The sequence below is a fragment of the Cydia splendana genome, chromosome Z, assembly GCF_910591565.1.
Source record: "Cydia splendana chromosome Z, ilCydSple1.2, whole genome shotgun sequence".
NCBI lineage: Eukaryota > Metazoa > Arthropoda > Insecta > Lepidoptera > Tortricidae > Cydia > Cydia splendana.
In genome coordinates, this window is record NC_085987.1 from 16,606,341 (window position 1) to 16,619,773 (window position 13,433).

Below are 13,433 nucleotides of genomic sequence, written 5' to 3' on the forward strand. Positions count from 1 at the left end.
AGGTGGCAGGTGTCACACTTGCTCTATCATGGGGAACTGTTCCTCTTCCAGAGGCGGGAGCGACTCCGCGTCGAACAGGCCCGCGTGCAGCGCCACTATCGTCACTGTTGCACCTGGACCACATAACAGTTTTGTTAAATACCTATGTACCTAAGTAATGTTTGCGAGGCAGAGGCGACAAGTGCGACTCGCCCACCGAAGGTTCCGTACAAACTTATTACCTATTTATTATATTTTACAAATTTATAGCTTTGAGATTTTTCCCTGTATGTACCTACTTACTTTTGTAGCTGCTTGCAGTATAAGACGATATTACTTGTCAAATTTCATGGTTCTAGGTCAACGGGAAGTAATATTTATTTCCCTTGAGAGTGTCGAAATACCTATACGTTTTTTGAGGCATAAACGGCCGTATGATTTTTTTTGTTAACTTGGAAGTTTCATTTTTTCACAGCTTTAAGGACTATAGACCTTGATATATGGTTATAATTTCAACTCGATACCTCCACTCGCTACCTAGATAAAGGATCTCGACAGACAGACGGACGGACGAACGGACATACAGTAAAGTGATCCTATAAGGGGGTTCCGTTTTTCCATTTGAGGTACAAAACAACCGGGTTGTTCTCAGTTGTTACCAAAGTAACAGATGGAAGTTTTTCTCATGTGTTATCAGTGGGGCCAGCTGAGAGAAACAATCCCAGTAATTGTCACCAATTCGCTTTCCTGGTAACTACTGGGAATTTCTTTTCTCGGTAGTTAGATGAGACAACTAGGTAAGTACCTAAAACCCAGAAGACCACAGCCCCGACGCCGGCGAACCAGCAGACAGCCATCGACCCTGCGGCTGCGACTGCGTATTGCTGCGTTTTCGTCAGCTCGTAGCTTCCGATCTATACCAACAATTAGCAGAAACAATTTATGATCAAGAAAATAAAAAGTTGAAAGTACATACACCTGCGAGGTTATTAAAAATAATTACCAGAAAAGTAGATAGAGGTATTTTATCATTCATAAACATTATAATTACGAATTATTAGTTGATTATCTACTATGGACTGTAGTGCAGTGAAATGTAATCATAATATGAAAATTGGAAGAGATCGGTCGAAGAATGATAATATTAGGTACCTATATTACGTCATTCCTACTGATAGCGTATGTCACAAATCCGCACCCAAATATGTTTGTACTTACATAAGACAGATTACAAACACAAAAAAATATCGAAATCCGTGCCCCCGAGTATACCTCGAAAACGATTAGCCATCACGACTTTACGTAAATGTTCGTCGTCTTGGGTTCTAATTGGTCATTATTTTCGAGATTCGTATCGTATAGAACTTATAACCCGATACCCATGACTACTTTTTAATTTTCTAGGTTCTCGGGTGTGCAGGATTTCGAAAATGATTACCTACCGTGATAATTTTCGAAATCCTGCACCCCCCAGAATCTAGAAAACTATATAGACCAGGGGTCTCCAAACACTAATAAGAGAAGTGCAGTAGTTCAGGAATTCAGGGGGTCAGTTAATCCATTTTAAGTTAAAGTCAAAGGTAGTCAAACATTGTAAAACAGTCATGCTTACGTAATAAATGAATAGCTCATTAGACGCGTTAATATTGATTTGTTAGTTACAATCTACTAAAATTAAATATATTGCACTTACTCTTGGCTGAAATTTAGATATCAATAATTATTATTCATTTCTAAAATGAACTATTAATTACAAATATAATTATATGTGACAAACATTTTCTCACCTTCCATGTATTTGGGCCAGCAGTAAGTTTTCTGTAGCCAAAGAAGCTAGCAACCATTGCTATAAGTAGAAAAGGAGATGTAATGCTGTAAACAAAATGTTACACTTTTTGATACATAATAATATAATTATATGACATGACATTCGTCGGGTGACAAACAAAAGTCACTAAGTACTATCAAAAAATTAAAGTAACAATGCACCTTATTACACTTGTAACACGGTTTATTGTCCAATAATTTCAATGGTGTTAGTTAGTGACTTTTGCTTGTCACCCGACGAATATATGATATGAATATGATATTTTAATTATTTACATTTTAAGGAGTTCAGTAAGCCTAGCACAAGAGCGGCGCGACAGTATCTCGCCTGTGAGATAATGTCCGTCCCTAGTGAAAAAAATGAAAATCGAGTGTTCTATCAAAATTTGATGGGAAACAATGGAAATAGCCGGGTCCACACATTCCTCGACCACAATTTCCTCGCGCGTATGCTCGCTCTGTGTGGACCCGGCTAATGATGAACATATAAATATTAATGTACTTACAGACAATACAAAAACAGCCCTAGGAAGACCATGAAGTAATTGGCTTGGAAATATTCCACATTTCGGTAAATACGGCGAGACAGCCTCGGCAGTGATGCTGGAACCTAAAATACATAATGTGATAATTTCACTACTTGACGCTAGATGCCACTACGAAAATAACTCGCGTTTTGATAAGAAAACTGATGTATGGAGTTAGCACTCTTTCCTTACTTATATATCTCTATGATTTTCAGGAAATAAAAATACCAGCTGGCTTGCAGCCAAATTGAAGCTATACAAACATTTATAAATATATTTAAAATAAAAAATGTAGATTATGCTATTCTTCACATTATCAAATTAATACCTTAAAGTTTTCTGTTGCAACAAACTGTGTCCAGGGTCTTCTCGATGCCAAGAAACCCATCAACAGTGCTTGGCCACCACCACTACGGATGTGTTGCATCAGCCTTGAAAGCAGAGCAATATGCAATCATTGTCAAGTTGCACACAATTTAACCTACCCACCTCTTTCTAGTTTGTTTGGTGTGAAAGAGATAGAACACAACTTATTTGGCTTAAGTGACATACCTTTAAACATGCAATTCTTGTATATTTATTTATTTATATATTTCGGGGATCTCGGAAACGGCTCTAACGATTTCGATGAAATTTGCTATTTAGGGGTTTTAGGGGGCGAAAAATCGATCTAGCTAGGTCTTATGTCTGGGAAACGCATTTTTGAGTTTTTATATGGTTTCGCCCAGATATTTTGGCCTAAGCGACATGGAAGGTAGTTTGATACCACACTTAACTAAATAAAATTCAAACTCGAAACTATAAGAACTTAACTATCATCTCTAATGGGTATCATCTCTAAAACTTATGTCAAATATGTGTCTAATTTTCAAATTCCTAGTACAGTCACCAGCAATAATATATATGTGTTACACAATGAAGGCCGCAAAAATATCTGACACAATCTTACAAGTAGAGCCATAAGAGGGTGTCACATATTGTTGCGGCCTTTGAAGAGTAACATATTATTGCAGGTGGCTGTACATTGTGCAAATGGAGTATGAGAGCAACATTGGCAAGGCAACAGCAATTTTTGTAGATGAATAAGAACCCTCATGCCTCAGGGAATAGTAATCACCATTACTCTCCACAGAGTAGTAAGCGTTAGATACTTCCTAGAGTTAGAGTTGCATGTGGTCGCGATCCTCAGCATTGAGGGAATGAGGAAGAAGAAGAGTTAGACCAAGAAAAGTCTGCAGAGATTTTGATAGCCCATGCAGTGCAAGTGTTACTTTAAACATCAAACTTCTATGAAATTATGATGTATAAATAACACTTGCACTGCTATGGGCTATCAAAATTATTGCAGACTTTTCTTGGGCTAACTCTAGAAAGAGGAAGTAGACCAACCACTCACTAGGGAGTAATAAACTTTACTCTCCTGGGATTAATAATCACTATTATGCCCATCTAAAGTAATACCTTAATAAAGTAATTTCAAAGGTTCTGCAAGAGTAACTTGTCTCATTGTCTCACAATAGCAAGAATAATAATGAAGAAAATGTATTGTAATTAAAAGTAGCAAATATAGTCATTTAAAATGAAAAAAAAAAGAGACAAACACTACAAAACTGGTAACAATTATGATTATGAATCAACTCGATAAGCAAACCATAAAATTTCCGCTACAAGCGTAAACAACACAGCACACGCAGTAAAAATGTGAAAACTTACAGTTCCATGTCATTCACATACTTATGAAATCCTTTCTTTTCAGTCGCTGCGTTCATTTCCCCGGATAGGTCGATATTCACCACATTCTCGGACATTGTGAAGCAGTTGTAGAATTCTATGTATTTGCTTTAGACCGGATTGGTATTTCCCGGACACATAAACATGCAATAAAATTTGCGCGACTACTACAATGCGATTGCGTTCTTAATTGGGAACGTCAGATTATCGTAAACACCAATCCCTATAACAAATAATGCACGGTTAAATCACAGATGTTGTATCGTTCATTTCCTGCAGTAGTAATATAAATTTATTGTAATTTTAAATATTACCAAAATTTTGTCTAGTCGGCTCGTCAGATGATGATTACGTCCCGGCCCCTTCCCTCGACCCGTATTTTGACTTTAGCTTGAAATTTGACAGTGAAAACCATAAAAGCGTTTACACTCGCGTTTCGTGGCTCGGCTCGCAGCTCGGCTCGTGGGTCGCACGAGAATGTAACAAGTTGGTAACGAGCGGCTAAAGTAGCTAACACACTAAATGATCTTGGTGCGGTGCGGTAGTGTGTTAGCTACTTTATATTCTCGCGCGAGCCACGAGCCGAGCCGCGAGTCGCGCCAAGAGACGTGAGTGTAGCGGTGGGCTCGTGGCTCGTTTCACGGCTCGTCTCGTGCAAGTCTCGTGGCTCGCCTCGAGCGCGTAAGCACGTCGAGCTAATCGATTTTAAACACATAGGCCCCATATACACGAGAGCTTTTTCAACGCGCGTTATAAAAGCGTTTGAATGACACAAATGGATACATCTATATATATTTCAGTGATCTATATTTATTCACACGATGGCAGTGGGGAGACACTCCTGACTTCGGTCGAACTCGGCTCCGTTCGGCTCAGCATTGCTCCGAGCAATTATTAGGGCTGGCACCACTTGTCTTCCTTTTGCGTGCACGACCACAGATAAGATAATCACTTGAATTTTGACAACCCTAAATTGCCGAAAGGGATAGTGCCATATATTAGAAAGGTATAGCATGATTCGACCCTGAACCGCTGTCAAACTTCGGGTTTGTAGGAAGTGTCCTTTCTGTACGGTAGTACTATTATTTCATCTGTGACGATGGCGGTGGCGCTTTTTATCAAGCGTTGTTGGATTTTCGACTTTATGCGTTGGTCGTTAAATGGAATTTAGCGTGTAGACGGATTCAAGCGCTTTTTTAACGCGCGTTGAAAAAGCTCTATATGGGGCCTAACGGCACGGTATAAAGCCCCCCCATTCGTGTGGATGGAGTGTTCCTACATTTCAGTCCGGCACGCAGGACTGCGGAGTAGGATATAGCTCACACACTTCCTACATTGCAGTTCGCCTTGCAGGACTGCGGAGCAAGATATAGTTTTGCCGTCCATCATCAGTACTGCATCATTTCTCACTAGTGTCGGTCTACCTACTCTTGAAAATGTTACGTGAAATTAAAAAAAAAAGAAATTAGAGTTGGACCAAGAAAAGTCTGTCACACTTGCACTGCGTGGGCTATCAAATCCGCTGCAGATTTTTCTTGGTCTGACTCTACCTCTTCTGCTATGTATTTTCTTGTTATTGGATAATAATAAAAAAGAGTGTGGGAGAAGAAACTGCTAAAAATTCGCCAGAAAGCGTCATATTTCTTATGTATTGTTGGTCCCACAAACAGCGATTTTTTTATAAATTTCGAAATAAAACCCCTAAGGCCCCGTTCGCACGGCAGCTTTTTCAACGCGCGTTAAAAAAGCGTTTGAATGACACCAATGGATAACCATGTATGTATTCACACGAAGGCGGTTTTTAAGCGCGGCGCTTTTTTATCGAGCACTGTTCGATTTTCGGCGTTGAGCGTTGACGTCAAATTGAATAGAGCATACGGAACTCCGTGTATCTGTTCTCACAAGCGTTAAAAAAGCGCCGGCGCTGCTGTCAGTTGGCTGTCAAGTGTAAATTTTTGGTGTTAATCGTCAAGATTATTATTAGTTTCACCTTAAAAATGTCAACTTATGCTTACAAATTCCTGAAATATTCAAGCTATATTCAAATAATACGTCGTAATAGCAAATAAAGTATGGCTTTGCTGAGATGCGTACGTGGCATTACGACTCACAAGTGATTTTTAAGCGTTCATATGAACACAAATATTGGAAACGGTAAAAAAGCGCCAACGTCGGGTTTTAACGCAACGCTTTTTAAGCTGTCGTGCGAATGGGGCCTAAGCCTGTTTGTCCATCGTTAAACAAGATGACGCAATGTTGTCATACGTAAAACACGGGTAACACGGCAGTCCGCTACGCAGAGGGGCTACCGCGAAAACCGAAATTCGCAAATTGCGGGGATCTTACTCTTTTACTCCAATGAAGGCGTAATTAGAGTGACAGAGAAAAATGCCCGCAATTGACGATTTTCGGTATTGGCGGTAGCCCTACAGGACGTCAACCCACAACAATCCTGCGCGGCGGACTGCAGCGGTGGGCGGGGCTTGCCGGATTTACAGCACCCGAGAGGCATCCTACTTGGGTGTTGTAGGACGGCACGTAGTCCGCGACCCCATACACTATCCTACATAATGAGGCGGACTACAATGTAGGAGTGTGAATGGGGGGCTTACGGCTCGGCCACGACATCGAGCGACTTGCGACTGCGGGAGCGATAACCAGGCCTCGGAGTATTTTTAGCACGGTAAGACTAAGGAGAGCTATGGAGTCTTTGTTAACATTAAAATTAAATTCATACTCATACTCATCCTCATTAATTAAGTTCGTCCGAATCGTTTTATAAATACTTAGACTACTTATATGTACACATATATTTAATTAAATGTTATATTATAAAAAAGTAATAATATGTATATGTGTAAGTATGTTAATATTATTATATTACCCATATTGCAGTGTCATCGCTCCAATATTTTATTTAAGTACTTAACGTACCTACATACTATAATTACTGTTAAGATAAGGAACTATACGTTGTCACTGGCCGCTTTAGATAATGCACTTAATGACATCATATGTCATGTATCAACATATTAAGACGTATGATTTGTTACTTCAATATATTCATTTAAGGCAAATTTCGGAATAAATTGCTGATTTCATTATGACGGATCCACAAATATCTGAAATTTTGCACTGGATTGAACCGTACAAAGATCTTATATACGATCACGAAAAATGTGTAGTAATGTGTGTGTCTTGTGACGTACATCTCACGCAATTAAGACACACTTTTATATTAAAGCATGTCAACAGCATTCTACACAATACAAAATCTCGCCAACGTTCTTCGTTTATACAGCGCTGGATAGAACCCTATGAAGAGTTAGAGTATAATACCGATCAAGCAGTTATATACTGCACTGTGTGTGAAAGTTCTATAACTAGATTGAAAAAGGACAACGTTCTGAAACATGTTAATTCTGACAAGCACCAAAAGAAATGTGGAGCTATAAGCGACTTCTATATTGATCTCTGCTTGTTCCTGGTTACCTGCAACATTCCTTGGAACAGACTTAATCATCCCGAATTCCGAAAATTCATGGAAAAATATTGCTGCCCAATAACGAATAAAAGACTTCCACACGAATCAACTTTGAAAAAATTTTATCTCCAAAAAATTTACAACCCAGTTATGGACAAAATAAGGAACTCATTTAAAGATTGTTACCGGTGGCTTTCCGTGGACGAAACAGTAGATGTTATTGGTAATTGCGTTGTCAATGTTATAGTAAAGTCATTACAAGGATCCTCGTGTCGACCCTTCTTACTATCATACTCATACTCATACTCATTTATTTATATTATAATTACATATTACACGTCAAAAATGGAAATTAAATTAGATAAATTAAGTTACAATTATAGTTATTATGTTACAATAATACAATTACATGTCTTTCCCATCACGGAACAATGGTGTTCCGGACCTTTGGGAGGCGTGCGCGGAGCCGAAGCCAACACGTAGAGGCCCTTTTGACACTTTAATGAAATGTAAGGGGTACACCGAGCGGAGGCTGCCCTTGCCCGTGTCATGGGACGCACGCAGAGGCAGCACCCGCCAGGGTGTAAGGACTATTGAGAGTTGATGGAATCTAAAATGAACTAGGTTATTGGGTGAAAGCGATGGACTAAGAACTGAGCTATGGGGTAAAAAACCGGACGCCTGCCTAATAAAACGGTATGCAATTTTATTTCCGGCAGACGGTGACTCGCCCTCACAAGATGGGCCCCCACAAAAAGCGACATCTAGGATGGCTCAAGGGCAACACCGGTGTGAGCGGCTCAGGGGTGTCGAGAGGTGTGCGCCGCTTTCTACCCAGTGGCTGTTAACAGCCACTGTGCCAACTCGCGTCGCTCTAACGACTCCACTCTGGCCGGCCGGCTAAGGCAAGCCAGAGGCAGAGAATCCTGAATTACATTATTATTACAGTTTTGGTTTTGGTATCATGTAAGGTATTAGAAAAAGTCAATGGAAACTCGATCGCTGAAGTGGTAGAAAATAGTCTTATGTTTTTGTGGCAAGGTAATTTCGAAGGTAACATTGGCAAATTTTTAATATTTTGCACGGACAGCGCTGCATATATGCTTCTCGCAGGCAAAATTTTAAAACGGAAATTTATCAACATGAAACATGTTACTTGTTTAGCGCATGCCCTAAATCGTGTTGCTGAACAAATAAGATCAGAACATGAAGGAGTCAACGCCTTAATATCAAATGTAAAAATGATATTTCTGAAATCGCCACAGAGAACACGAATATTTAAGACGATGGCCCCTGATGTGCCCCTACCGCCGCGGCCTGTAATAACCAGATGGGGGACATGGTTGAATGCTGCATTTTACTACGCGGATCATTATGAGCAAATAAAAAGTATTATTTTTGAATTTTCAAGAAAAGAAGCCATCTCTATAGCAAACGCCCAAACCGCATTGATGGATATGAACATGCCAAATGAGCTTAGTTTTATTAAAGACAATTATCAGGTTATTGTTGAATCTATTACAAAATTACAGTGTACAAATATTCCATTAAAGCAAGCGTTTCAAGTAATAGACGACATTACACAATTTTTTACATGTTTCGGCCCTGACACGATTAGAGATAAATTTGTAAAAGTTCTCCAAAGGAACCCAGATATTAATGAAATACGAACGATGGCAAGCTCACAACAATTTGAGGAAGTTCTAAAACATGCTACTTTAACTTCAGTCGATGTGGAAAGATCTTTTTCGTGTCATAAGTGGATTTTTGACCAACATAGAACATGTTTCACTCCAGAGAACATGGAAAAAGTCTCAATTATTTACACATTTTACAACTGGACTGATGAAATAAACAACGTACACGTACCATGTGAAGATTTTGAAGAACTCATTCCTATAGCTACGTGTTCTATGGATATTGATTGTTAATTCTATGGGGTTGTTTACCTTCATATTATTTGTTACTCGTCAATGAAGATGGTGGTGTATTTTTTATAGCTATTATTTATTTTATGAACTAAAGGCCGTAGCAAGATAAGGGAAGAAGATATGCCCTTTTGGAATTCAACGCTGTTTTTTTTTTCTATAATTACTTACATTTAGTAGTACAATTGTGCAAAGTTTTGTCAAAAAAAAACATGTGGTTCAGCTGGAAAAAAATAAAATCCGAAATATTAAAAAAGTATATTTCTCTAAAAGTATTGAACTTTATCATATTATCTTTATTTCATTTTAGTCAACTTAAAAGTAAGTATTTTCTCAGAAAGTATTGAGTCTCTATCTTTATCATTTCTGTAAAAGTCAAAATTTCTAAATTTTTTTTTTTTAGTTTCGAAGGCGTGACCACTCTAAATGACATTGCTATAAAAACTCTATTTAATGGTATGTCAGTCATATTAGTTTCACAGCTAAAATCGAAAAGCAACAGTGTCAAAATTAAAAAAATATGTTGGTTGGATTTTGTTACATTTTGCTCTTAAACCATTCTAACACCGGTAAAGAACTTTATGCATAAATCCTCTTTAAAACAAAATAAAAAACATAAGTATTTTGACAATAAAGCGATTCGATTTTGTTTTTATTGTAATATATGTCATTGTTAGCTCTTGCATTGCACCTTTGAATCTTAAGTAATTAAGTAATAAAAATGCTGTCCAAGAAGTACGCGATTAAAAAACTGTTCTCGAAAAATCCACAATCATTGTACCATATTGCAATGGTGAAAGTTATTGGTCTTATAAGAGAGGCATACGATTTTTTCGAAAATGATTATCCAGTTTTGGATCAAGTAAAGTTATTATAATGTTATTGTAGCGTTTCCGTGTCAGCGTGATTATTTACACTCAGTTTATATTGTTTTAATTTATTTTAGATAGAAAATATGCGGTCCACGTTTTACTGTTTGAAACTTCCTCATACAATCTACGTTGACATGTTCTTCAAAGGACTACCTCGTGAGGCTATATCTCTTAAAGATGAAGGGATGAAATCAACTGGATATTGTGAAGATTGCTGCCGTCACTATTGGTGTCTTGAAAATGATGCCCATGAATGCGACTTACGACGTTTATACTGCCCATTATGTGTGAACGAACTGTTTTGTAGACGTAAGGAAGAGTAACGCATAACTATTCTAAAATATTGTAGCTCTATATCAACCTTAATGAATAATAAACAGTTTTAATATCTATGGAATATCGTTTTAATATGTCGAATACGTATTACCAATGTTTATAATCATAGGTTGCATGTCTTAAGTACTTTTTTAAGTGATAGGCCACTTATGATTAAACCTCTTTACCTAAATATGTGTATGAGTAAATCAGATGTCACATTATGTCATGAATATATAGTTACGTATTTCGTTATTGTGATGATCGCTGATATTTATTAGGTCTAGAGCTGTACATAATTTACTTGTACTTAATTAATGAGGATGAGTATGAGTATGAACTTAATTTTAATGTTAACAAAGACTCCATAGCTCTCCTTAGTCTTACCGTGCTAAAAAAACTCCGAGGCCTGGCGATAACCATAGGCTGGAGCGTGACACAGCGATCGGACCTTTCGCTCCAACCTATGTGAAGAGGAGGGAATTTCGATAGCTAGCTAGTGGAAAATAATCGATAACCAGGCAGTCGACTAGTTGCGATGGATTTATTTAGCGAACTGACATACAAAAATATAAACAGTCAAACATACATCAGAATTTAAATATGGAATTAAAAAAGAACTTGCGACTAAACATAGATAATAGTGTAAAAGTATCAAAAACTATTTACATATACACCCTTAACATCCCACCCCCTTGTGTGCGAAAGCACACAAAACTAGCCAGACTAGATACAAAGTGGGACTTTATGCCTCTAATCTGACCAATTTTTTAGAAGGTCGACGAAGAATTCCACCTGATGTGGCTACGTCCACCACCCTGACCACTCCGTCTCTGCCAGGGAATGTAGCAACGACGCGGCCGCGTGGCCAGGTTCCTCGGGGTAGGTTCTGGTCTACAACGATGACTAAGTCGCCAATAGTCAAGTCGTGCTCTCTGTTCTCCGCTATCTGGCGAGGTTGCATGGTTGGCAGAATTTATTTTACCCATCGGTTCCAAAAGTGGTCGGCCAGTCTCAATGCCTTCCTCCAGTCAGCACGTCTTAAGAGGTCTCGGTCGTCAAGGGTTGCGGGCAGAACCTGGTTAGAGGATGAGCCAATTAAAAAGTGGAAGGGCGTTAGGGTTTCCTGGTCTTCAGGGCCAACAGGGACATGGGTCAGAGGTCGAGAGTTTACTATTGCCTCCGCTTCTAGAAGGAGAGTTACTAGGACTTCGGGATTAGGTTCTCTTTCACGTAATGTGGCATTCAGCGCGACTTTGACGGTGCGAATCAGTCTCTCCCAGCATCCGCCGAAAAAAGGAGCAGCGGCAGGAATGAAGCTCCATTTTATTCCTCTATTGGCAGCAAAATCGTAGACCTCGTTCTGATGAAATTCTCGTAAAATTCGGTCTGCACCAACAAAACATGTATCGTTGTCAGAATATACAGTATTGGGAGCGCCTCTCCTAGCAATAAACCGTCGCAGGCTCATTATTGCGGAGTCAGCAGAAAGGGAATGTACAAGCTCCAGGTGAACGGCTCTGGATGTCATGCAGGTGTACAGGGCCACATAACGTTTCTCTTGTCTTCGACCGATCTTGGTATTTATCGGGCCGAAATAATCCAAGCCAGTGTACGTGAATGGGCGACGGTGATGGGCAAGCCGCTGAGGAGGAAGGTTACCGGTCATCGGATTCATTGGCTTTGCTCTTTTGATGCGACAGAACAAACATTTGCTGGTGACGCTTCGAACAGTACTGCGCAGATGAAGAAGCCAATATTTTTGTCGAACCTCATTGACCACCATTTCATTGTTTGCATGTCCAGCCTTGCGATGGTAGAAATTGACCAATAAGCGCACTACTGGGTGTCGTCCATCTAGAATGATTGGAAACTTGATCTCGGAACCGACGTCTCGTACAGCAACGATTCTGCCAGCTAGGTGCAACAAGTTGTCTGGCCCCATTCTGGGAGAAAGCTTCGCCAGGCGACTATTCTTTGGTATCAATTCTCCGCGTTCTATTATTGGGATCTCGTCACTAAATGATTCAGACTGTACTTTCTTCAGTACGTGCCTTTCTGCGGCTTCCATAAGTTCCGCTGTCAGGGGGATTAGAGTGGTGGACGTAGGTGTATTCGTACGTTGACGAAGCCTAACATCGGTGCTAGGAGTAACGCGACCTACGCGATCTAAAGCCGAGCGAAATTTAGACGCAGCTTGCAAAACGCGAGCAGTAGCACGAAGTAATCATAGCCAGTCACTAAAACGACTGAAATCCGCGGTGATTTCCAGATGACCAACCACAAGTCCAGAAGTCTGCTTCCGCTCTTCCTGGACTATAGGCTGACCAGCTGGTTCAACAGGCCAATTCTCCGGTGGATCGAGAAGGAACGAGGGACCTGCAAACCATCGGTGTTTAGGATTAAGATGAAGCGGCTTAATCCTAGTGGCATCGTCCGCAACGTTCAAATCAGTTGGGACCCATTTCCAATCTTGCACGCAGGTATTTTCTGTAATTTCACATACGCGATGGGCCACAAAGGGTTTGAACGCTCGCGCATCACTTCTGAGCCAACCGAGGACAGTTTTTGAATCTGTCCACAGGAAAGTTCGTAAAGGTTTTTTTATATGAAACTCTTTAATAGTGACAGCAAGGCGAGAAGCTATCAAAGCGCCCTGCAATTCTAGACGAGGAATTGAAGTGGGCTTCAAAGGTGAGACTCTCGTCTTACTGGTGATGAGTGCGAGCTTGACTGTACCATCTGCATACAATAAGCGCCAATAAGCGAC

General features: G+C 39.7%; 1 protein-coding gene across 2 annotated transcripts; it reads right to left on the reverse strand.

Moving 5' to 3' along the window:
- Positions 1–4,448, reverse strand: LOC134804891 (prenylated Rab acceptor protein 1). Of its 2 annotated transcripts, none has more exons than XM_063778204.1 (7): positions 4,379–4,448; positions 4,068–4,287; positions 2,662–2,764; positions 2,313–2,416; positions 1,767–1,851; positions 785–893; positions 1–113 (listed from the first exon to the last, which is right to left on the reverse strand). In XM_063778204.1, exons 2-7 carry the CDS (start codon positions 4,139–4,141, stop codon positions 13–15), a joined length of 576 nt encoding a protein of 191 aa, XP_063634274.1. In that variant the 5' UTR covers positions 4,142–4,287; positions 4,379–4,448; the 3' UTR covers positions 1–12. The 2 variants fall into 2 exon arrangements, with proteins under 2 accessions (XP_063634274.1, XP_063634272.1); XM_063778202.1 differs by having other exon boundaries at positions 4,047–4,287; positions 4,379–4,447.
- Positions 4,449–13,433: the final 8,985 nt, after the last annotated feature.